General features: G+C 41.7%; 1 protein-coding gene across 1 annotated transcript in view; it reads right to left on the bottom strand.

Moving 5' to 3' along the window:
• Window positions 1-27,418, bottom strand: part of vex (somatomedin B and thrombospondin type 1 domain containing protein vexed) — a 242,948-nt gene that overhangs the window by 74,988 nt on the left and 140,542 nt on the right. The window contains exon 3 of the mRNA XM_083140357.1: window positions 18,671-18,788. Within this exon, the coding sequence (XP_082996483.1) occupies window positions 18,671-18,788 (118 nt within the window). The remainder of the gene's footprint in view (window positions 1-18,670; window positions 18,789-27,418) is intronic.

Below are 27,418 nucleotides of genomic sequence, written 5' to 3'. Positions count from 1 at the left end.
TAGTGCGTATTTCAGGATATAGGTGACTATACCTAATCAGCATTTTTCAGGAATTTTGAACTATTTTAAGTTCTTTTAACCTACTTCAGGATTTTTCGGGCCTAACTTAATATTTTTAGAACCTATTTTAGGATTTTTAGAACCTATTTTAGGAACTAAAAGCCTACTTTTTAGAACCTAAAAATCCAAGGTGTAGTTATAATTTACATATACTGCTGCAAATTTATGCCGACACCAATCAAACAAGTATTTGAAATTCGTCTTTTTCACTCTAGGGAGAAAATCAGTATAGTGCAATGAAAAGTTCGCAATATTTGGAAGGCAAGCTGCTTCCTTTGCACATTCGTCAACATGGGAATTGCCTGTAATACGGGTATTATTAGCATGTGCTTTAAACCGATTCCCTTTCCAGTGTTTTATAGTGCTTCGTCTAAGTGAATGCAATTTATAACTAGACCCCAGATTCTTATGTAATATCAAACTACATAAATATGTAACAATAATTGATAAAATATGTAGCTAAATATGTAGTATCTAAGAATATGTAATATCAATAATAATCGAGTATCCAAGCAATTTCAAGAATTCTGCTACATATTTATTTTATTTGAACACATAATTTTAACATAAGTTCGGGGCCTCCCCGATGGCGCAGTGGTAGCGTCGTAGCCTTGTAATCAAGGGGTCCCGGGTTCGATACCCGGTAGAGGCACAAGTGGTTCGGATCAAACTTTAAACTGTAGGTCCAGTCCCGATTAGCCTTACTGTGCATAAAGTGGACTTAAAATACTAAATCAATCCAATCACTCCAATTTAACATAAGTTGTGCAATTTTTGTAAAATATGCAAATGCAGGGGCAGATTCAAGAAGAATTTATGCATACAGGTCATACTTATGTAGGGGGGAGAAACTCCAGCATGTTTCGATAAATAACAGTTTCTTTTCTTTTATCATCATCGTCACATGAGCTACGAATTTTCATCATTATGTTTCAGATATCGAAAATACAGGAAAAAGGATCAAAATAAGAAAAAAATACCGAAATAGGTTGTTTTATGTAAAGAAAAAAGGTAAAGTGCTCCCCTGTGCTTAACACCACGCCATGAAGGCGTATAGGGGGTGTGGGGGTAACGCCCTACACTTTCTTGATCCGGTCGTGAGTGGTGGTGATGGGATCAGCATCACGCCCCTGACCGCCTTTACCCCCCAGGGTTTCCCCCAGGTACCCATGTCATTCGACGCTGGGTGGGCGTCGGGGCCGCTTCCAACGTTAAAAAAGTTTTATGTAAAGATGTAAAGGAAATTAGAGAATATGTAAAATATGTAATATCCTGACAAATATGTAAAAATATGCAACATAAAAGATATGCAAAATCATGTCAGTTATATAATTCGTTGATATTTTCCTGTTCAAGGTATGTATCTAGAAAAGAATAGAATATGTAATCCGGACTCTATTTATAACATAGGTAAGGGGATAATTTATAAATATTCCTGTAAGAGGATTCAAGCGAATCTAATACACTTGGGATGAAGGGATCGCCTTCGTGGGTGTGTTTCTGGCGAGACTTCAATCTCTGGCGAAGTGAACGCTGGCGATTAACATCTGCTCTTCTGTAGTGACGTTGCCAAGTGTAATTCTGCGTGTTTATGTGTTCTGTGTGCTTACGTTACCATTCAATTCTTGATTCATGAAATAATTGTTGAGCTTCGTTTCCTATTTTTTTATTTTTTGATGCATATATGTTTCTCCTGCGAGCAGCGTTCGGCTCCTCCGGACACGAAAGTAAACGAAGACAGCCGAACACAACTGCAGCCGATTCAAAAGGCGACCAGTGGACTGCCTTTCCAAGATTCAGCGCATCTCAGACCGTCCTCGCCTCGATAATTATGGACTAATTTCGAACCGCGAGAAGTTGGCAACACTGTAGACGAGAGGACGGTTTCAAGACGGCCGACGTGACCAGACTCGCATGAGGTGTTGCTGCTCTTCGATATTCAGAGAGACGCCGGAAAGGAAGGGGAAAGGAGGCAAAGTACCTGGTTAGACTTTTGTCGGGGAGGGGTTAGATGGGGATTACATCTTCTAAAAGGAGGGAAAGCTTTCTTCGGTGCAGTGTTCTCATATTTCTTCATGAATTTCCCTTTTCCACACTTAAAATTCCCTTTCCCACAAGAAAATTTCCCTTTTCCCTACCAAACTTAATTTTTGGCTTTATGTGCCTCAGGCTGGGTTGAAATTCTGTTCAAGCCTGGATTTTTCGCTAGACATTTACAAAAACGTGCTTTCAGATTGTGAATATTTAATTTTTTACTAGAAAAATTGCCTAATATGAATTTCCCACGTTTCCTGCTTTAATTAACACTTCAATTTTAAAGAATAAAAGCTGACCTCCATGGCGGTGTTGTTTTCACAGTACGCTGCGATGAGAGGTTCCCGAGTTAGAATCAAGGCCTTGGTATGAGTGTTCCTTCATCCTTCATTCTCATCTTCGCCATTGCGGACCTTCATGAGGGAGTGGTTACGATGCAAGAGGTCTCGGGTTCGAATTCCGGCCTGGGTACGGGTGTTAAGTGTGTTCATCAATTTCATCACTCTTGCCATCGACGCGATTAGCCAAAAGTGGCAGAAAAGCGGAGGTAAATAACAAAAATCAATGAATCATCATCACGATTAAACTAAATGAGCACAAAAGTGAAATAAAATAAACCAAATCAATCAATCAATTTTATAAATAATGAATATATTTTAATATTTTTTTGTTATTATTAAAGCTTCCATTTTCGACATTGAAATAAGACATGCTTGTTTCTTTTAAAAAATTCACTTTTCCTATGGGATTTCCCGCTATGCTGAAAGATTGCATCTTTTTGCTGTGAAACTTCATTTTACGGGGGAAAATACCTTAATATTTCCCTTTCCTTATGGCCAAGAAACGGACTTATATGAAGTGAAAATGTTTTTCCAAAATATGGACTTAAAATTATGAAATTAATATAATAGACGAGCCACATAAAATACCGTCTCGGCATTGTAACAATTACCGCGACTGTCTTAAAGATAAACCAGAAACGAATCCCGTACGTGTGGCACAAAATCGTTGCTTCTGGCGCTGCTGTCGTGACTATCTTGAAGATAAACCAGAAACGAATCCCGTACGTGTGGCACAAAATCGTTGCTTCTGGCGCTGCTGTCGTGACTGTCTTAAAGATAAACCAGAAGCGAATCCCGTACGTGTGGCACAAAATCGTTGCTTCTGGCGCTGCTGTCGTGACTGTCTTGAAGATAAACTAGAAACGAATCCCGTACGTGTGGCACAAAATCGTTACTTCTGGCGCTGCTGTCGTGACTGTCTTGAAGAGAAACCAGAAACGAATCCCGTACGTGTGGCACAAAATCGTTACTTCTGGCGCTGCTGTAGTGACTGTCTTAAAGATAAACCAGAAGCGAATCCCGTACGTGTGGCACAAAATCGTTGCTTCTGGCGCTGCTGTCGTGACTATCTTGAAGATAAACCAGAACCGAATCCCGTACGTGTGGCACAAAATCGTTGCTTCTGGCGCTGCTGTCGTAACTGTCTTGAAGATAAACTAGAAACGAATCCCGTACGTGTGGCACAAAATCGTTACTTCTGGCGCTGCTGTCGTGACTATCTTGAAGAGAAACCAGAACCGAATCCCGTACGTGTGGCACAAAATCGTTGCTTCTGGCGCTGCTGTCGTGACTGTCTTGAAGATAAACTAGAAACGAATCCCGTACGTGTGGCACAAAATCGTTACTTCTGGCGCTGCTGTCGTGACTATCTTGAAGAGAAACCAGAACCGAATCCCGTACGTGTGGCACAAAATCGTTGCTTCTGGCGCTGCTGTCGTGACTGTCTTAAAGATAAACCAGAAGCGAATCCCGTACGTGTGGCACAAAATCGTTGCTTCTGGCGCTGCTGTCGTGATTATCTTGAAGATAAACCAGAAACGAATCCCGTACGTGTGGCACAAAATCGTTGCTTCTGGCGCTGCTGTCGTGACTATCTTGAAGATAAACCAGAAACGAATCCCGTACGTGTGGCACAAAATCGTTACTTCTGGCGCTGCTGTCGTGACTATCTTGAAGAGAAACCAGAACCGAATCCCGTACGTGTGGCACAAAATCGTTGCTTCTGGCGCTGCTGTCGTGACTGTCTTGAAGATAAACTAGAAACGAATCCCGTACGTGTGGCACAAAATCGTTACTTTGGGCGCTGCTGTCGTGACTGTCTTGAAGAGAAACCAGAAACGAATCCCGTACGTGTGGCACAAAATCGTTACTTCTGGCGCTGCTGTCGTGACTGTCTTAAAGATAAACCAGAAGCGAATCCCGTACGTGTGGCACAAAATCGTTACTTCTGGCGCTGCTGTCGTGACTATCTTGAAGATAAACCAGAAACGAATCCCGTACGTGTGGCACAAAATCGTTGCTTCTGGCGCTGCTGTCGTGACTATCTTGAAGATAAACCAGAAACGAATCCCGTACGTGTGGCACAAAATCGTTACTTCTGGCGCTGCTGTCGTGACTATCTTGAAGAGAAACCAGAACCGAATCCCGTACGTGTGGCACAAAATCGTTACTTCTGGCGCTGCTGTCGTGACTATCTTGAAGAGAAACCAGAACCGAATCCCGTACGTGTGGCACAAAATCGTTGCTTCTGGCGCTGCTGTCGTGACTGTCTTGAAGATAAACTAGAAACGAATCCCGTACGTGTGGCACAAAATCGTTACTTCTGGCGCTGCTGTCGTGACTATCTTGAAGATAAACCAGAAACGAATCCCGTACGTGTGGCACAAAATCGTTGCTTCTGGCGCTGCTGTCGTGACTATCTTGAAGATAAACCAGAAACGAATCCCGTACGTGTGGCACAAAATCGTTACTTCTGGCGCTGCTGTCGTGACTATCTTGAAGAGAAACCAGAACCGAATCCCGTACGTGTGGCACAAAATCGTTGCTTCTGGCGCTGCTGTCGTGACTGTCTTGAAGATAAACTAGAAACGAATCCCGTACGTGTGGCACAAAATCGTTACTTCTGGCGCTGCTGTCGTGACTATCTTGAAGAGAAACCAGAACCGAATCCCGTACGTGTGGCACAAAATCGTTGCTTCTGGCGCTGCTGTCGTGACTGTCTTGAAGATAAACCAGAAACGAATCCCGTACGTGTGGCACAAAATCGTTACTTCTGGCGCTGCTGTCGTGACTATCTTGAAGAGAAACCAGAAACGAATCCCGTACGTGTGGCACAAAATCGTTACTTCTGGCGCTGCTGTCGTGACTGTCTTAAAGATAAACCAGAAGCGAATCCCGTACGTGTGGCACAAAATCGTTGCTTCTGGCGCTGCTGTCGTGACTATCTTGAAGATAAACCAGAAACGAATCCCGTACGTGTGGCACAAAATCTTTGCTTCTGGCGCTGCTGTCGTGACTGTCTTGAAGATAAACTAGAAACGAATCCCGTACGTGTGGCACAAAATCGTTACTTCTGGCGCTGCTGTCGTGACTGTCTTGAAGATAAACTAGAAACGAATCCCGTACGTGTGGCACAAAATCGTTGCTTCTGGTGCTGCTGTCGTGACTGTCTTGAAGATAAACCAGAAACGAATCCCGTACGTGTGCCACAAAATCGTTGCTTCTGGCGCTGCTGTCGTGACTGTCTTGAAGATAAACTAGAAACGAATCCCGTACGTGTGGCACAAAATCGTTGCTTCTGGCGCTGCTGTCGTGACTATCTTGAAGATAAACCAGAAACGAATCCCGTACGTGTGGCACAAAATCGTTGCTTCTGGTGCTGCTGTCGTGACTGTCTTGAAGATAAACCAGAAACGAATCCCGTACGTGTGGCACAAAATCGTTGCTTCTGGCGCTGCTGTCGTGACTGTCTTGAAGATAAACTAGAAACGAATCCCGTACGTGTGGCACAAAATCGTTGCTTCTGGCGCTGCTGTCGTGACTGTCTTGAAGATAAACTAGAAACGAATCCCGTACGTGTGGCACAAAATCGTTACTTCTGGCGCTGCTGTCGTGACTGTCTTGAAGATAAACTAGAAACGAATCCCGTACGTGTGGCACAAAATCGTTGCTTCTGGTGCTGCTGTCGTGACTGTCTTGAAGATAAACCAGAAACGAATCCCGTACGTGTGCCACAAAATCGTTGCTTCTGGCGCTGCTGTCGTGACTGTCTTGAAGATAAACCAGAAACGAATCCCGTACGTGTGCCACAAAATCGTTGCTTCTGGCGCTGCTGTCGTGACTGTCTTGAAGATAAACCAGAAACGAATCCCGTACGTGTGCCACAAAATCGTTGCTTCTGGCGCTGCTGTCGGGCGCGCAACTAGTAGCGAGGGTGGGATTAGCAATAGGCTGCTCGACTTGGGAATCTCTCCCATCGTTGGCAAAATAACGTTGGTAACAACCAGGCGCCTATGCTTGAGGCCACATTCTCTATTGTTGACAACAATTGTAAATATACAGGAATTTCAAGTGTTTAGGAAGTATTAGGAAAAGTAAACAGTTGGAAGGTGTAAAATTGACTTGATAAAAAACTTGTAATTAACGCAATTGGAGTGTACAAAAAAAGGTCGTTTGTTTAAAGTCGCTTTGGACTTTTTTTTTAGTTATTCGCAAAAATATTCGCCCGCGCGAATATGGAATATATGTTGAGAAATGTTATGAAATATGGATATAATATGCAAAAATAATTAAAATATGTAAGATATGACCCGAAAAGATAACACAAAATATAACTGATTTCAGCTTCATACATAAATATGCATTTACATATAAATCCTTTCCCTTTTTATGACACACCAAGCGTGTTACACCTTACACAATCTTCTTATACCCTACGGACCCTGAGGAACAATATCGTCTCTAGTATGTCCTATTCAAAGGTTGCTTCAAGCACTAGCAACTTAAACTTGAAAGTCATGAATGAAACCGTTTCTCAGGTAAATATTGAAGGCAAAAGTAAAGTTATCCCCTGCTCATTGTAACATGCAGTGAAGGCATATGGGTCCCACACATTCAAAATCTCAGATATTACGTGGTGGAGATGTGATCAGCACCAGGCTCCGGCCCTCCAGGGTTGAACCCAAGTGCCCATTTATCAGAACCCCAGACGCATTGCTGGAAAATAATTCCACCTGGGAATCGAACCCGGACTCCTGCTTGGTAGTCACACGCCCTACCGTCTGGATCACCTCGGCTCCTTTGCCGGGTAATTTTGGTATTGAAAATTACTAATTAAACATAATTTGAATTAGTATAGCGCTCTTTTGTTTTGCACCAAAAAGAAAGCAAATGTGAAATTATTGTGATTGTGCCATATTGTGCTTCTTCAGTTCTTTCATTTTTCTTTTCACGCGATGATTAGCGCCTATTTCCTTACTTCAGTATGGGTTTGCGTTGATTCTTTATGTTGCCTTTTCACTATTATCCCGGTACTTCGTATTTTTATGTCCTGTTTCATTTCCTCCGTTTCCCGTGTGCGTTTATCCAGATACATCATTTTGAATCAGCGTTTACTCAGTTTCTCAGATATTCTTTCTGGCTTATTCCATTAGCCTACTTAAGTTTGGATTCGCCTTTAATCTTTTTCTGGCTTATTTTTCCTGCGTTTAGTCCCTACTTAATTTTTATATCGTATTTACTTCTTGTTATTCACTTCAAGTATATCCCAATACTACTTTTTGGCTTCAAATTTATCTCCCTTTCCTTTTTTTCTGTACTTCATTTTTTATTCGCGTATTTTCATTTTGAATTATCATTTAATTTTATCCCGCTCATTTCGTACCAATTTTTTCCCTCTTATTTCGCAACTGATTTTTCTGTGACAGTTTCTTTTGTTTTGTCGTCTCTATGTTTGCCCTAAGTCCACTCACTCCATCGGGACTGACCTGTAGTAGGATCCGAACCAGTATGCAATGTACGTACCTCCACTGGGAATCGAACACGGGAACGCTCGCTTTCGCACTTCCTTTCGTACCTTTCGCCATTTAAACGTGAACCAAAATTTCATATTTTCGCCTCCAGCATGCAAAAATTTTCCCACTTTCAGGGAAATTTCCTGTCGCCTGGCAACACTGCCCTCGTGCATACTTAATGCCGAGGAGAGAGGGCGCATCCATCACGGGAACCCAAACGCGACGGAATTGACATCTTGCGGGAAGGCACTTTATTACTTGGGGTAAGCGTGCTCGGATCAAAAAGGCCGAGTTTTTGGAGTTGAGAAGGACACGGTCTTATGAAGTTCGGTCGGGAAAAATGCAGAAAAGTAAGGGAGCTTATTTCATGTAACGTCGATTTACTCGCGTGAAGGAATCAAAAGATCAGTTCATTAAGCCGTTCGGAAGAGCAGATCACGGAACTGTTCAGTTCGCGAAATCGTTCAATAAACCAATCCTGGAGCCTTATGAAACACCAGGCCAGACGCTAGGGAACCGTTCAATCAACAGACCAGTTCGTAAAGTCGTTCGAAATACCAGTGCAGAAACCGCTAAACAAGCCAATCCACGAGCCCTATGAAACACCAGACCAAAAGCCAGGGGACCATTCAATCAAGAGACCAGTTTGTAGAGCCGTTCAAAATACCAGTTCAGGGGCTTGTTCAGAGAACCATTTCATGGACTGGTTGCACACTTATATTGGTGTGTTCCAAGCGGACGTCGGCCATATTGAATTCAACTCAAAAGTTAGGTGCATGTTAATGCTTTTTTTCTGACACCTCGAAAAACCATCACCATTGCATTTCTCATGAAATTCTAGCCTGATTTGATATATCATATCACCCATTTCCCATTTAAAAACTTTGAGTTGAATTCAATATGGCGGCCACCAATATGGCGGCCACCAATATGGCCGACGTCTGCTTGGAACACACCAATATGGTTCCCCCTAGGCCTAACCTGTTTCTATCATGACCATTTGTACCCAGCTTAATTACTTTATATTTTATAGGGGTGTACGGGACTTTTGAATCACCCTGTAATATAGCCATCGATTTCCGAAGTAATTGAAATATTTCTGTGTTCAAAATGCAAAATGTCAGTGAGAATCAGCACTCACCCGAGGAAACTACAAGATGCCATTAGATCTAATTGTTGACAGCTAATTGGCAGTAAGTCATATTTTCAAAAAGTTTAGACATAATGGAAATAAGTATTTATCTTTACAATTGTCATTATTTATTAACATTTAATTTCAACGGTGCATGTAATTACTAAATGTAAACTTTAAAAAATACAAAGATTTTTACTAATACAATTGTTGGAATTGGTGCATCGACTTAAAAAAGAATCTGGCCGCTGTTTCATAAAGATTAAGAACCACTGATCTGCAGCATCCGTTCAGATGGGGATTACAGAACACACCACGCAGAAACGTAACAGCAGTTTCACATGGATATTATAACGGGGATTACTGTCGAAGTAGAGGGACATGTGGGTGGGGAAGAAATCTCTTTTAGCAGATTAGAAACTGGAAACATGTCCGTCAATCCACAAGAAACATTCCCTAATTCATGTTTAATATGCAATATGTGTGTTTAGATTTTTAGCAGACACTATACTGGTGGCATTTCCAGCCGGTGGCTGACCTTCAAGGCTATTTCTCTCTCTTTCTGTCGGTCTGTCCCTCAATCGCCTTCGGATGTGTGGCTCGATGGGTGTCAACAACCGCAGTTGCAAAGTGAAAGGTGTAGGGGTAACATCACTCTCCCGAAGCCACGTTGCCAAGCTTCTGTTTTTGCCACTTTTATACCGATCTGTAGGTGGTCGTTCCGGAAAACTTTATTGCCCGGGACCACGTGTGCAGTTGTACCATTAACGCCCGTTGGTTTCTGCTACTGACGATATCGTTATCGGAGAACTCTCTCGTTTTACAGTACGTTTATCAACATGTGGTGTATCCGACACTCATTTGTTTCGTCCCGCTAAGAGCGTTCGGTACCTTGTGACTCGGAAATGCCCGATGGTGGCCGAAAAAAATTTAACTGATCGCTGATTCGATGTTTCCCAGCCGCAGGTTGGCAATGCAATGAGTATAGCAAGACAACGCACCAGAATCGTTGACACTGATTACAGAAGTCATCTACAACAAGAAATCACAATTTAATCCGTGATGTATTCGCTCCAATGGATCTTGGGGCTGTAGCAGAAAAAATAATAATTGAAGGTGCCTCCCAAGAAACAACACCTTTAGTTGAACCTTACTTTCCGACTACTCCACTTCGGGAAAAAAAAATACTAAAAGGTTCCCCAACAGCAGCGAATGCATCCTCTCTCTCTCTCTCTCTCTCTTGAAGCCAAATGGACACGAACTTCCGCAAATATTATCCCATCTTGGCTGAATAGAAGGGGTAGGGGCATATGTTTTTACGCCCTCTCCAACGAATGCAAATAATGACGTAACGGACCAACACTCGTGTACAGAGCGACCACCAATTAAACCGCAGCTGTTTGCCTTGCTCTCCACTCTCGCCTCTCATTAGTGTCCGAGCTTTCGAAAATTGGACCACGCGCGTGGCTCGATTAGGGCGACATCTTTACAAACGTTAATGAAGCGGAAACGAGTGCTCGGTCCACTCGGCTTGTCCACAAGCTAGTTAAAAGGCGAACAACTTTGATTTCGTCACCTGCACGGAGCGCCACCTGCATTTTGTCTTTGCCTTGTGTAGGGTGGTTCGAAAGTTACGTGGCTACCATAGAAGTGGAAGAGTCCAAACGCGAAAGGGGAGGTCGGTAGGAACAGCCGCGCAACAACGACGCGGAGTTCAGATTAGCATTTTGGTTGGATTGGAAAGTTTTGTACAGTGTTGCGAACTACGGACTTACAAAATTTAAATCTTCTGTGTCCCAAGATGCTGCGCCCCTATCGTTGGTTTCGTTATCTGACGATGGGACGATTATGAGATGAAAGGTTATAAACCGACTTTTAAACTGGAAAAACAGGGTGCCACAATTATGTGGTAAAAACTCTCGATGGTTCTTGCATTTAAAAGCATTTTCCTCGCGAACTTCAAAGTTGTTGATGCTTTTTCTAAAAATTCTAGCCAACCAGAATGGAGTTTCACTACTGTGCCACAAGTACTGTGCTGCAAAGGTAGTGAAATGAGGGGTCTCCCTTATAGCGCAACGCGATACCAACCTTACGGAATGCTTTCATTGTTAGTCTCAGTGATGGTGATTGGGTTCCAAGAGAGCAAGCTGTCAAAACTGGGGGGGAGGGGGTCAAGGACAGTTTATCCTTTGGTACATAAGTTTAGCATTGTGTGAGGGCAAAAGTAGCAACTGTCTCCCCCAATCACCGCCACTGGAAGGGCCGGTTTTTCAATGTCCAGTCATTCTTTCTGTTAACTATCTGTCAGTTGGAGATAATCGCCACTCTTAACCAGCACCGGTTTTTTTCAATGTGAAAGTAACTGGCAGTTAGCAAATCGTGAGTTTGTACTCCAAAATAGTATGTTGGTAATGCTGAAGTGCGGAAAAATAGGGCATTGATCTGCGCGCCATCTATTAGTATAGTTTCAAACCACGTCGATTGGCACACAGCCTGGTGCTGAAATATAGAACTACAAGCGCGCCGCGCTCGAAAGCACGTTATTGCACGGGAAAGGAAACGATTGGAACAATGGCTGCGTATACATTCTGAGTGTTTACGAAATAAATTAACGAAAGCAAGCACTACAGATTTGGCTTTCTTCTAATAAAGGTCAATTCCATGTGGGGGAAATGCTGTTATGAGGCGCAAGCGCAGATACTTTCTTGTAGAAGAAGCGTGAAGAACTCGAAAGTCGAAATATTAATAATATCTGTCTGCTGATACAAACACTATTAATATGTAGATATTGTACATTTGCCTGCATGCATTGTACTTCTCCATGCATGTTTGTTGAGCGAAAAAAGAACATGTTAGTAAGCATGCTTTGTAGGTCAAGTTCTAAAAAGATAAAGGTACGAGTAATAATAATTTTAAAATTTACTGTAATATTTTTTCCGAGAAGATCGTTCAACAATATAGCATGAATTGAAGGCAACACACGTAATAAATAATTGACAAAAATAAGAAGATCTACGACCAGGACTCGAACTCATATTACAAAACACAACACGCTCCGTAAGATGATGCCGCTAACCACTGCACCAAATTACCGTTTGGAGATTTACCCGCCTGGTAGAATGGATATCCTTGTCACAAATTCTCCAACACAACTTCACCAAGCTAATTCTAGCAACTACGTTGCTTAATTTCCATATTTGCATGGGCATTGGTAAGCTCTGCCAAACAAAACCAGTCTTTTTCTGTACCAATTTAACATTTTTATGAATCATATCTTGTTTAATCTGACAATGAAGTTGCGAGTGTGGAACTTCGATAGCTGCATGAGGCAGCCATGTTGCTTAGCAATTTCCAGTTAGGATGGTAACTGCAAGAAGAAGTAGCAGTAAAGATAATCGCCACCAGAGTTCCAGTTACGAGCTAACTGTACATTGAAAACCCGAAATTTTCAGAAACTTCCAGTTACGTGCTAACATGCTGTTATGAGGCGCATTAACTGGACATTGAAAAACCGGCCGGTTGTTAGGTTGAGTTCTCGTAGCATAAATAAATACACTAAGAGAACGAAACCAAAGAGCTCTAACCTATCAACGTAGGCATTCCGGGTGTGACGTCAGAACGCAAGGTTGGTATCGCGTAGTGCAATAAGGGAGACCCATTTGAAAGTATTGTCCTCTGGAGAAACAGGATTCGCTGCCTAAAAGTCGTCCCAAGCTGTGTTGATGGGTGCGCGGTCAAATGGCTCACTGTATGGAAGAGATTGTGCACATAGCTTTCTGTTCTCACGCTTAAATCAATCCACTTTATACTGTTGATTGTCATTATGGTATCCTAGTTTTACTTTTGATGTTTATTTCGACTCCCTTTTAATCCTTTTCGCGGTGTTGTTCCACCCACCAAACTTCTACCGCGAAAGCTTCAGAACAAATCGCTCATAAATGGCATCATAGTAACAAGCTGTTACAGAGATATTTCCGCTGTGGCCACAGTTCCTGTCCCCGGAGTATCGTAAAAAATCAATGAACTTTGCCGATACAACGGTTTTTAACCCTTTCAAAAAAAATGTCAGGATTAGCATGTAGACAAAAGCGCGCCCTTTCGGCGATATTCCGAACAAGCCTCTCATGCGGTTCGGAATCGTAAAAAGTCACATAAAACAACGAGCTGAATCAACACCCCCTCCCCCTTTACACGGTTCTCCTGAGTCAGGGTAGCAATGTTCGGGACACCTAATCATGGTCCGCAGCTGTCGTTGACTTTAGTTCATTACAGAAACCCCGCATTGACATTTTTCGTGTCCCGCCATTTTTTAATTCTTTTCCATTTTAACTTTTTTTTTTTATCCCCTCGTTGCCTTCCCGCGCGAAATATCACAGGCTATTGGCCTGACCTGATTCCGTGATCGTAAAAAGTCTCGAACGCAGATGGATTTCCCGGCGTGCAGTTCGACACGCGAAAGCGCGGACTTGTAAAAATTCATTTCGAGCGGGTAGTGTCGAATACATGCAACCCTCTTTCCCACTGCTTCTATGTAAGTCAAACACGCGAGAAATACGGAATTGAACCAAGAAGAATGGTCGCAACTATAGTAAGGAAGGTGTAACTCTTTCCTTCCCGCCAAAAGATCTAGTGACGTAGTACTGCGCGCCCAGCTCCAGTGGCCAATCAGTTTCACGTGCTCACAACTCGGCCGCCACGTGATTGGCTCCCTTGCTCGCTTTACATTTTTCGCGGGAAGAAGCAACAGTGAAACTGCACACACTATAGATTCATGTCTCATTCAATGGTCATAACTTTCTTTCCCTATAAGACGAAGGATATACAGGGTGTTCCGTTCAAACCTCCCACATTTCAATTCATCATTGCTAAAAAGTTATGAAACATAATGGAATCCGAGTGGTACTAGACGAAAGAGAAACTGAAAGAATTTTATTGCATGAAGCACCAAACACGAATACACCAATAGTCCACACCTCTATGTGTGCACGTTTGTAGCACGAATGATATCCAATCTGAGAACCTCTGGATTGTTTATTAACACTTCCAGTCGCCAAAAACTTCGCACACCATGCTTTAATGGTTTTCGCATCAGGCGCTTCACCTCCATATTCTCTCCGGTAATTTCTTTGCACTGTAAAGATTGATTTGGTCTCTGCATACAAGGACACAGATTGTGCGCACTGGTGCGGAGACGCCATTGTGCTTTATGCGATTGTGGCGCTGCATAGTGAGAGAACTGTGAACTTCGAGGCCATGCAATAAAATTCTTTGAGTTTCCCTTTCGTCTAGTACCACTCGCATTCTATTATGTTTCATAACCTTTTAGCAATGATGAATTGAAATGTGGGAGGTTTGAACGGAACACGCTGTACGTCCTCAAAACGGCATAGTACTTAACGTCGTCGCCTAGTAATTCAAGAGATCCAGAGTTCGATCCCCGATAGAAGCACGTTACACAATGGTTCGGATTTCACTTTATACTGTAAGTTCAGACTCGATTTGCCTAGCTTAGGATAAAGAGGAACTAAAGCAAACTTTGTAAAGAGGTATTACAGTTGGTGGTGTACTTTAAACTTTAGGTCCAGTACCGATTACATTATCCGAGTGGATTTAAATGTCGCCAAATCTCCTTTTGAAGGCATAATGATAACAAATAAATCACGATTTCTCAATCTGTGCGTGACATGTTCCTTATTACACATTTTAATTTTCCACTTGTACATTTCCTAGGGTCCTTCCTATATGGTATGAGTGTATCGAATGGCAGTTCCGCAAGCAATACCTGAAAAGTTGATCTTATGCTTCGTCAAGGGGCCGGAAACTGGACGCCGAACTTTAGTGTATCACGGGAGCAGCAAGCCTGGGTAGCTTAATCTTCTCGTGAAAGCATTTAATAACGGAAAGTAATTTTAAACGGTATAGTTTACGTTAGGCAGCAGCGAGGCCCTAGACGAGGCATAATGTCAAGTTTTCAGAACTGTCCAGTAGATAGCCTAACCTATGTTTCTTGCGCGAAAATATGCAGAAACCTTGAACTGTGCAGAACTGGGCACATAGCTGCTTGATTGTTCAGCGTCTATTCGTACAGTTAGATTAACGGCGACGAGGAAGAAAATATTTAAAGGGTGAAGGGACAGGTACACTGGGATCCATGAGTATTACCGTGCAAATTGTCCATCACCATGTTCGTGCACTTTATTTGACCCAATAAGAGCTTCAAGAATTAAGAGAAAACTCAGAACAAGCTGTAGACAACTTACATAGGATGTAAGAGAAAAATTAATGAAAATAGTCATGGACAATTTGCACGGTAATACTCATGGATCTCACTGTACAGGAGAAAAGAGTCCGTGGTAGCTAGAGTATCAGACGCGGTTTGAACAAGAGTATACGTCACCTTAATACTCACAATAGAAAGTGAATTTTCACGCATGAATTTATCCTTCCCTCAGAGCTGTAAACCTCCTTTCATGTTTCTGGGCTGGAAAAGGAAATGTGAAAAGGAAAATGTTGGATTCAAAAGTTCAGTGAATCGCATACAGCACCCCCCCCCCCCCCCCCCGTCTTTTCCTTCGACCAACATGTCAGATATTCGTTAGCATATCTGAAGAAAAGCATTTTGGAGAAAGCTGTCAAGAATATTTACAACAGACCAGCAGAGAAGGAAGGCCTCAGAATAATCGGGACTTGGGGATACTGTGATACAGGGCCGAGAGTGGGGCGAACTCTGATTCTAGTTTCTAGCGAAAACGAAGGTGTTAAATCAGACGCAGAAGTGGAGTAAGAAAGATAAATAATCATGAACAGATACTCTAAAGGAGGATAAGTATCCATTCGAAGAAATCTCTCGAGACAATACCGGGACTTTGGAATCTACAGAGTGTCCCAAAATAATGTTTTCACTTTTTGAACGTCAATAACAGGAACGCTAATAAAAGCAAGCACGAACGTTTTTTTGGTAGCGTAGTTGTTTCAATTGCATGCCCCGCATCACTCAGTGTCTCTGGCTTTGTGGCGTACACAGCATTCATCACAGTTCCCCATAGGTAGTAATTTGTAGTTTCTCTGTTATTAAAGTTCAAAGATTGTAAACATTATTTTGGGCCACTCTGTATATGATTCTTGAAAATTTTATCCAAGTCAAATTTACCTCACTATACTCTATTCCGTGAATCTGTGGAGCGAGCGAACGAAAGCAAGTCTCTCCGCAAGTAGCGCCTCGAGAGAACTCGACCAATGAATACGTGCGAGGAACGGGATTGCGTGGAGGGGAAAGTGACTGCAGAGCTGTTTGTATCAGCGTGTTCTTCTTCGCTCCGCCCATCTCCTTCCTATCCTTGCTCCAGAGATTCCCGCGATATATGCAACTTATTCCGATTTAGCACGCGGATAAGTAGCTACATTATTTACAGGTAGGTCATATATTTTGTTTATTGTAATTTCATTGGTGGCAACTGAGAAACCTTCCATTTTCGAAGCGTAGCGTCGAAACAAGGAGTCAGACAGATAAACATAGTTACGAGTGAACAGATTTATATGTACTAAAATCTCTTCGATACGTAAATGTATATTCAGTTTTTTAACTAAAAGATGGAGTTAAACATAGACTTACAATTGTAAAATATGGGGATTTTCATTAAGCAAGTGGCTAATAAAAGTATGCAAAATGTTCTTTATTCTCTGTTACTTTGTTCTAAGTAATGAAATGTGAATTTTCTGTTGTCCGCAAAGACAACAAGTAATGGGAGTATATTAAATATGCAATGGATTTAACTGCGAAAGCTTCTTCTTCTTCTTCTTCTTTATTTTTGGCTCACACCGCGTTTGCGATTTCTAGCCAAAGTTGCTGAGTTCAGGTACTATTGCTATTATATATGTTCCAAAGTGTTGTTGAATATCATTCACTTTCTTCGAAACACTAATGACTTATTGAGTGTTGTAGTCAATTCTGTTCTTGTTATATAGTTTTGCGAGGTCTTATGGATTCAAATTGTCTTGCGGGACATGACGGCTGTTTAGATTATTCTAAACCTGTTTTCTAGCGAAGCTATGAAGAATCCAAATAAGTGCAATGCGAGGTTCAGATATTAATGTAGATAAGGATATCGGAAAATTGAAACTGTGCATGTTTTTATATAAAGAATCTCGGTGTTGTTGTCTTTTAAGGGACATTAAAAAAATAAATGGTTGAGTGTTTGATTAGCTTCTCCGCATTGGCAGAAAGTTGATGGCACAATCTTTAAACGAGCCAAGTGTTAATTTACTGATACATGGCCTGCTCGCATTCTTAATATAAAAACAACCACTACCCGAGGTAGGTTCATGTTTTGGTACAAGGTCTGCGAAAGCTTAAGCTTGCATTATCTATTGTTGACAAGAATATTAGAATACGAGCAATGTGTTGTCTATTATCAAGATTTAAAATAAACAGAGTACAAATCGAACACAATACAGGATAACGGAAAAGTTTTCATTTTAAAGACAGAAAGGAATAATATGCTAATTACCGTATTTGCCGACGTATAAAATTTTCTCTGTTTTGAGTTCTTTTTTTCTTCCTTGTTGCTTGTGACGAAGATGATTAAAATGTATCCTTTCCTAGTTATATTTGGTAAGTTATTTGTTGAATGCAAATTAATTACAAATTCAGTGGTAAAGCTTTTTCTTCAAATTGTACGCCGGCATATGTAGAAATAACTAAAATATGTGCTAAAAATGGACTTTGACAAACAAGAAAACGAGACAGGAATGTACATCTCCGGACATACATTCTCACACGCGAGACGAGATGAGACTCATGTCCCAGCTTGACAGTGGCGTACTCAGGATTTTCGAAAGGGGGGTTACGTACTTTTTTTTAGTATTCAGCTCTCATTTTGCCGTCTTTTCCTACCTTTGACGTTATTTTATTAGAAATACTGGGCCAAAAGGGGAGGAGCTATGATCCCCACCAACACCTCCTTGGGCACGCCACTGCGTCGCGAAGCCATCCCTATTGAGAATTAGCCTCTGCTGAAGGAAATTATGCTTTCCTGCAAAGGAGAGTTCTTTCCATTAGGGTGCCTCACTAGGATCCTTGAATGAGGTTTTAATGCGGTGCACTTACCAGCGTACCAACTCTAGGGCATTTTGCAAACGGCTCAGCAATTTGCACGCTATTTTAGGCTACCTCCGAGATATCCTACACCGGAAGTTCTCTAGTTAGCTTCGCCAGTTTCCCACGGACACCAGAACTTTGCTCGGAAATTCCTTCCCGCTGGAGAATACCAGTCATTAGCGAGCCTGTCCTGGCGGGAATCTGAAGGGGGCAGAAAATGGATGCTCTATGATTATTTAATTAATAAACTTCGCAACAAAATAGATCCAGGGGCAAGTCCTTGATGAGGGCGATTTACTAAGCTTCTTTCTCTTCTTGGCGCTGTCCCTCTCTGGGAATATTTATACGAGGGTTGTTCGAAAAGTAAGGTTCACACGGCCCTTGCCTGCTCTAAAATCCGTCTCCATTCAAGGTCATGCGGCGATACGCTCCCTTATATCTCCTTCCCCTCTGAGCTGTAGAGAAAATGGAAAATAGGAAATAGAGTACTTACTCCTTACTGTTTTCCCTCTCGTCCAACGGGTACCTCAACCTGAGGTTCTTCCTGATGTCGTGTGTTTCATTCAGTTTCCTGCTGGAGCTAAGAGCGGCTGGAAGAAGCATGGCTGTTTCTGGAAGAAAATAGAGAAAAATTGTCACAACGTGCCATGAATTCTGCGTTGATCTTCCCTAAGTTTTGTTTTAGAACGGGAAAAGACTGACTCTTCCACACACATGAATCATTTATCCGTCTCTACCCATCTTCGTGGCAAAATACGAACAAATATTGTCAAAATAAGCTGCAAGAGTATTGATGGAGCTGTTTTGTGTGGCATTTCTAAAGAATTTCCAATCCAGGACGAAGAGATTCCGGATTCCAGAGATTATGAAATTCCAGTAGCTCTCGGGGAATCTGGGAATGTTTCTCAAGCCTATCCAATACACGGGAAAGAGACAGGCAACATACCCACGAGGATGCAACGCAATACTACGAGGTAGTACCAAAAAGTTCCCAGAATGACTCTTTTGTTCTCGTACAAGAGATATGGGGGCATTCCAACCTTACGGTGTGAGATTTCACACACAAAATTTGATCTACACATGAGATTCGGTTAAAATATTGATAATGAACTGATTTCGTAGAATTATGAAGTACTTTGTGGTGTCTCCTAACAAATTTTTTAAAAAAACTTAAGTATGATGGCACAGCCCTAATGCATGAAAAACATTAATAAAAATGTGTTGCGTTGTTACGTGCTTTATAAAAAACTAACTAAACTAAGCAACGACGAAGCAACGCAACAAAGCAGAATCACTCCCCCGTGACACACCTGTCACGCGGGTTAAACATTACATGAATTATAATACGGTCAGGATAAGTGCCTACAGTCGGAGTTACCGAGAATAAACCTAGGAGGATTTGTTTTCAAGCATCTGAAATGACGTGACATAGTACTATGGTGGTTCCGCATATACACATATATTAAAGCACAGATAAATAAACAGTACATCTTGCCCTCTTTCTCTCTCTCTCTCTCATTCATACACACATTCCATGGCATATTGTGATAATATGACAATTACAAATGTTAGATTAATTAATACTTTGACTATACTCATGCTATTTCTTGGCTACGTTGCCTTTTACAATTTACCGTTTAGGATTTTGAGTATAATGTGAATAATTTTTCTTTGTGCGAACCCTTTTATCTTTTCTGAAGGTACAAATATGTTTCAATGAACTATTGTTTGGCTGTTAACACATACTCTGATCTATAACGTTGATTAGTCCGCCGGAATAAGGATGTCTAGGTATGCCATAGCACTGATTTAAGTTATGCAATGATTTGATTTACGCAGATTCGCGATAGATTGGTGTCATCTCTCTCACACACGCACATGGTTGGATCTCACCTTCGCTGCATTCCTTCTGACCTGGGTCGGGTGAAAGTGGTCCTACAGTTTTGGAAGGCGTCCATACTCCGGTGTCGTACTTCGCGGTTATCCTGGTTGGCGAAAGTGGATCAGTCGGCAGCTCCATCTGGCATCATCGGATCCTGGCTTCACTCGTTGACTTCGTTGCACGTCCATGACGCTACACGTACACTGTCGACTCCACGACAACTAGCGCAGTAATAGGTCAGTCCTTCGCTGTCACTTGTACGTAGATACGTGGTTTAGGCGATGGGACGAACATACGCAATGAGCCATTCGCTGTTTCCCATGGACACACATGGATATCAAATGTTATTAACTTTAGTATTGGCCGTTATGCACTTCGGTATCAACTTTGCTATCAATTGTTATTAACTTCTACTACTTAGGACGTTGTTTCGGACGATTGACACAGGTGGACGTGTCTGGCGTTATTCTCACATGACCACACGTATGTGCACGGATGCGTTGACGGCGAGGAGGAAACGACCCCCTGGGTCTACTCTGCTCTACTCCATGGCTCTAAATACTTACGCGAGTCAAAAGACAAATCCAGACCACGAGTCTGATCGCGACTCCGAGCTAGGTCGCGCGTAGCTCACACTCCGGTGTCGATTCTAGGCAAACTGTTTTCTCGCTATTCCGAATCATCCCTTTTATTCAAGATTTGAACGTGGTGACACACTAGCCTCTGTGTTTATGTGCCTATTTATTGTTTTCGGTGCTTTGACCGTTGTCCTCCTATCCTGGTCAACGCTCAGGCCGTCCCTTGACCTCTGCTATCAGCCCCTCGTGCAGAGATTAGGCTAAATCCTCCGCTATTGTGTTGGGCACGTTCAGCAAGGGCTATCTCAACAGAGTACCGTCTTCTACTGTGTTCAGCGATGGATCTTTAATAATTTATAACTCCCGTAGTTCTGTTCTGATTAGGCTGAAATTCTGGAATCTGTACTTTCATGGTGTGGTCTTCCGCTGGTTAAAATCTCATCCAATTCGGTCCATTGGTTTAGAAGTTCCTCTTTTCCTGTTATCCTCCATATGAATGCATGTACGCGTAAATCCCGAATCGGGCGAAAAATGGTAGTTGAGCAAGCTAGCGTTGGCTAAGGCAGTCGCTAGACACCTTTATTCGCGACAGATTTTAATACTACCAATTGTAATTAATTCTTAATAACGTGCAATTAGATCAATTACCTGTTACTCAATATTTGACCATTATAGCGTGTGTGACGCTTTAGAAATGTAGAAACATTTGATTTCATTTGTCTCTGATGCATATATGCTTCAAGTGCTCATAATATTTCTTGGTGTAATATGCAGATTATGTGCATTTATAAACGTTTAAACCTTAATGCAATTAAAAACACTAACAACTGTCAGATTAATTCATTTTGTTCATTACGTGGAGTTGGACCACTGTTCGTGGAATGCTCCTATGGCAACCTTGAGCGTCGTTGTTGCAAGTGGGGTGACTGAGATGTGTCTCTCTGTCATGGAAAAGAGGCTGTCTGTAAGTGAGGTCTAGTGCGTGTGGTGAATGTTGCAAATTCGATCAAGATCAAGCTCCTTGCAGCAAAACTCTTTTCACTGCTGCTGCAGCCACCTTACTCGCCTGATCTTGCTCCTGAAGCAGCCTTGCTGTTCCCTACCCTCAGGATGGGGCTCCACTGTGAATTTTCCCCAAGAATAGAAGACATCAAGGCCAGTGCCAAATGAGTCATTTCGGAAGTGCTTCCAAAATTGACAAGCCGTTGAAGCAAATCTATGTGCGGGAGGTCAGTTCGAGTGGGACTAGAATCCCAATGGAAACACTTCATCTAGAAACTTTCTCTGGGTGAATTCCGGGGACCTTTTTTAAAATATAATAACTCGCAACGTCAGTGTCAAAAAAGGAGGGTTTTAATCTGAAAATAAAAGATACGTTCACAAATCATGAGGGTAATGAGGTAAAAAGACTGCGATCTACGATCACCTCTGTTAGCCTTTCCGACTCCAGAAGGGGAAAATGGAGGCGAGGAATCCATTAGTTTCACTTATCTCTACCCTTCAGCCCAGTTTGCGTGGGGCAAAAGTATTACGTTCCTTCCTAATCCCTTCTAATTTTATAAAGTTAGGTGTGTGTGTACCCAAGGTACCGGCGAGGCGATCGAAAAAGCTAACTAAAGATCTTCCGGTTCACAAAATAGGCAATGGGTAGGGGAAGGCAAGAGAGACCACGTCACGTCCCTGGAAAAATTAATATTGGTCTAAAATTATATACTTCATACATGTAATATCATGTTGGTATTTTGCGTGAGGACAGGGCAGGTTGTCACAGGACAACGATAACTTGAGTCAAATTCAATGTTTTTTTGAGGGAGCACACTGTTTTGGGATGAAAAGCCTCACAGACCCCATGGGCGTCTCCAGAAGTTTTTGTAGGGGGGGCAGGCAAATGTAAACCTTGATTAGTAGAAATAATAAAAATATTAATTATTATAATATTTATGATTATCATTATAAAATAGTAACTATTATAAACTAATTAAAACAAACTAAATTTATTATTATTATCTTTCTAGAACTTTTCTACTCGATCCACCAAATGAGTGAAAATCCAGCGCAACTGCTTCTCGTTGTTGTTTTGTTGTTTTACATTTCTGACAGTTCGTGTACCGATATGCATAGTTATTCTATTTTGTTATTAACATTTACACAGTTCGTTAAAATAAAACCTTTAAAAGTTAGGAAAATTTTATGTTGTGGGACCTCTGACATAAAACTCCATTTTCTGGAATTTTGTAAACTCTGAAACCATATATTCTTGGTTTATATGGCAGAAGATGAAAACATAAAATTGTTTACAATCAATTCTTTCAATTAGATGCATTTTTCTATTCGAATAATAACTGTTTATTTATGTTATTACGAGAACAAGCTTTCTGTAGAATATCTCGGAGGTTTCACGTAATCAAAAATACAAACGGAAAAATCTAGGTTATAGATAATCTTCAATTGAAAAAAAACACAACAAAAAGCATAGTGCTCCTTACTCTACCACTGAGACGGAATAACTTGGAAGTAATTTGTAAGGAAGAGCCTGATATAGGCATGCAAAGTCCACCACATATATTGCCTAAGAGCTCAGAGGGCACGTTATGGTTGTTGACACAGCAATATGTTGTAGATTGGCGAGTATCTTGCATGGAGTGTGTGCGCAAAGAGCCTCTGACACAAGAGTAAACACTAGAAGAGGGACGTGTGTGTTCCTCGAGCTGTGAACATGTGTTGAAGATAAAATCGTGAAATGGGGGCGATTGCAGAAAAGCAAACACAGACAATCCGTGATTCATTTTATTCATAGGTGCATTGTCGCCATCTGTTGTCAGGAAAATGCGTTAATGCTTTTATACTCTCAGTATTGTTTTCGCGAGGCTTTAACCCCGGTTTTTATCGTTGGTTCAACTGTTATAATGAAAGTATAAATGCACTTGTACACACACACACTCACGAACAAGCAAATACATAACTTCACGCTTAAACTGTATAAATGAACGATAATTCACCTTAAATATTACATATTATAACGATTTTTCTTTAACAGTTTTTTGAACGTCACAATTGAGGAGAGGCATGAATTTCAGGTGGCAACTTGCTCCATAGGCCTGCTGAAGAAACAGTACACAGGCCATTGCACAAAAATTATACACACCATCAAAGTAACTCCAGCCTCCGATAAGAAAATGCAAAATTCGGCCTGGCAGTTATACTGCTAATAACAATAGTTAATATTCGATCGTGTATTTCAATTTTGCCAACAAGAAAGAATCAATTTTCTCCAAGGTACAAATTTAACCAAAGACTTGAATTTCGCACCTTGAAATTATGGTCTCAAATTCTGGCAACACTGGCAGCATCTCCAAAACTAGCCGCGCTTTCCAGATTTCACCAGCGTGCATCAGACTGGTGCACCAAAAATGACGTCAATTTCGGTGAAATACGGAAAGCTTCATACTGAAACAAGTGAAAGCTAGATTCGGCATGCGCACGCATATCTACGTTTATCAGGAAAAAATACCATCAGTGACTAACTCACAGAAGATATTTCATGAATATTATATATTGTCACTTAACGACATCTTATTTTGCATGTGCATTACGAATTTAAGTGGTATTCGTTTGTAATGATATCGAATTTTGCAAATAGATTCTTTCCTGCATGTTGCAGCAGAAGATGAACGCATGTTTTGACGCACGGCATACTTTATTTCAGTTTGCGTGCAAGTGAAGGAGTAGTAGTGTTTAAAATGTCGACAGTTTATGCCTATGGTTCAAATCACAAACCCTGACACCTTCTGTAAACAATACCACGCGCATGCAGAAAGCATTGCAAACTCATAGAAGTAAAATAATCCACACGAAAATCCAGCGTTGTTACAGGATTCATTACGTAAGGTAAAACAACAGCCAATTTGTAGTATGGGATACTCTGCCACAAATGACGTCTCACTTTAAACCCAATGCTCTTTCTTTTTTTACTTATTGCTTCACCTTTATGGTTAACTCTTTGCACCAGTAATCATTTCCCATAAATTTGGCTTCTTTCTTGCATGCGAATTGAATATATTTTACTTGCATTTTTTTAGACAAAATGATATAACATGGTAATGTATATTTCTAAGGTTTGATAAAGATAGGAGTGTATTTGAAATTTGTTTGTAGATTTTATGTAAATTGTATCTTATGTAAATAAAATATATAGTGGGCATAAACAGCCATATGCATTGCTGTAAGTCCAATAAATATATTCATGATGATGATCAAAACAAGACAAAATGTTCGTAAATTTATTGCGGTTGGAAACTTTGACAAGCATCCTAATAACGATTTTTGTTCCGCCAAATATAGTGCACTTCGTAAAATAACTTGGTGGCATGGCAAGGAAAGATAAGTGTGAACATTTTGTAGTAATATGCATTGTAACTTTCAATGAGCTTAGGGATTTGTGTACATAATGATATTTTATAACATTGGTTATTTTCTAAAAATAATCATGTGAACAGCAAGGAAGTAGTGCAACTTAGTAATATTGCCTGACTTATCGTTAGAAAAATAACATGCCGAGTTCTATGCGTGCGGGAAAGTCTCAGTGTTCTCCGAGCTTGTTTTCAAAACACCAGCAAGGACAGCCTTTGAAAAGGGGTGAGAAACAGATTCTACTCAATATTTATGTAACGTTCTGCCAGTGGTATCCTGAGAAACCAGTAAATGAAGTGGTTAAGTTCGTATCCCAGTGCAGTGGTGTGTCAGTGTCTGCAGTTTTAAGGGTTATGAAAGAGAGAATGACCGGGAGAGTAACATTGTATGCGGCTGCATATTCGTCTGATGTTTTGAGAGCGGGTTCTCACATTCAGAGGCTCTTATATAAAATGAATAAGTGCGGCGAACTATGAGTGTAACAGCAGATGATTGCGGTCATGAATCAGCTGACGCGGAGTGATACATCGAATTGGTGAGACCGTTTGTTTACAGAAGGTCTCAGGGTTTTTAATTTACACCATACATCCACTTTATTCACACTTCGTGCAACAAAATCGGCGTGACATTCCGTACAATTGCCTACAGAATGCATGCATATCACGAATCGGACGCAGACGACGCCATTTTGATTCACCAGCCGCACCAGCTCTTGAGGCTGATGTAAATTGATGACGTCATGGCTTAACCTGGTGAAAGCTTTGGTGCGCCCCTGTGAAATACAGAAAACCGAAGCGTGCATCAGCGGTGCACCAGCCCGTCCACAGGTGAAATCTGGAAAGCGCGAAAGGTAGAGTGATATTACTTGCGTAACATATCTGGCTGTTTTGCATTGGCAGCTTTGGAGCGAGTCATAAGTCCCGGAGCAGCCAATCAACAAACGAGCCGCTGGCGTCATCTCTACCCAGCACCTATCGCTATCCCTGTTGCTCGCGCTCTGGACTGTTGATAGGCTCACTAACTCGCGCGGTCATCTGACTCTACGCTACTGTATGTACGATGTAGCCAGTGTCTTCGAACAGTCGTTCAGGTTGAAGCCGCAAAAAATCCACTCTATCTATCTGCAGTGCAGTGCAGTCAGTACCGAGTGAACGTCACAGTATGCTTACTCTGTGCAAGGTACTAGCACAGATAAAGATTATATCTTTATCTGTGGTACTAGTTAGTAATGGCTGCAACCCTTCGTAGCTTGAAGTCAACCATCTGCAGCTAGATGACTGATCGCACCTATTTCCACTAGGGCAATCGATATTCCGAAAAGAATGAAGTTTATCGGAAAGGATGTTCCTTCTTATAAACCACAAAGGGGGCCGTGTCTAGAGCTTTAAATAACCGATTCGTGTTCCGCTCTCCACCTTCTTCCTCAGCTCCTTATCGCTTCTTCTCTCTGCAGACTACTTGCAACAGAGAAGGGCTTGAAATATTGCAAAGCTGACAGAGCCACACCAATCCGTCAATGTCAAACCAAAGCGCGCTTCCACTCCATACATAAATGCAGACAGAATTTCATGTGGACGTCACGAGTGATGTATTCGTACGCACCTTCAAACGCAAGCTAGGAACTTTGGGGGGTTCCCTCCGCGTTTCCCTTTCAACAGAGCTCCCAGGGCGAAATTGATGTAATGTAGTTACACTCCGACATCACAGATGGCACTGTGAGCATGGAGTGACTTAGACTCCGAAAGATGTCACCAGTTAATTGAAATTTAACCCCCTTTGTGTTTTGTGTATTTGACGAAAATCCGTGTGAAATATCGTCGTGATGATTGGCTGAAAGGGAGTTCAAAATGGCGTCTTGCAGGCTTTGAAACTTGAAAATGGTGCAGCTCTCGTGGTTACTTTTTGTTATGTTTTACAGGCCTACATTGTGCATATTCAGTGAGTACTAAATGATTTCTATAGAGGAACCATAAGCTAAAAAACTTGCGCAGATCCGCGACTACGGTGTACCTTACTCCTGCGAGGAGGGGAGGGGGAGAGTGAACCATGCTTCCTTATGGCCCGAGCTAAACGGCTAAAGCTGTGCGGTTACTTTTCGTCCAAGGTTTTTTTTCCCCCCTTGTGGTCGCTCTATACATACGGAAGGCGTCCCCTCATGATTTTATTTTTTATTACAAAAAATTCAATCAGATTGTCGACGACATCTTACTTACGTTCAATAAAGCTGCTAGGTTGGACAAAGTTTATACTCATGGACTGGACCCAGAGGTGAAACTGAGATGTGAACACCTCCTGGAGAGTGGGCTCAACGGGCAACGTGATCGCTCAGCTAATTGACGGCTAAACACATCGCGCTACGACGCCAGGTGTC

This window comes from Lepisma saccharinum, chromosome 18 (genome assembly GCF_977018435.1).
Source record: "Lepisma saccharinum chromosome 18, izLepSacc3.1, whole genome shotgun sequence".
Classification (NCBI taxonomy): domain Eukaryota; kingdom Metazoa; phylum Arthropoda; class Insecta; order Zygentoma; family Lepismatidae; genus Lepisma; species Lepisma saccharinum.
The sequence above is the reverse complement of the archived record's forward strand: the minus strand, read 5'-3'. Positions and strand labels throughout refer to the sequence as shown.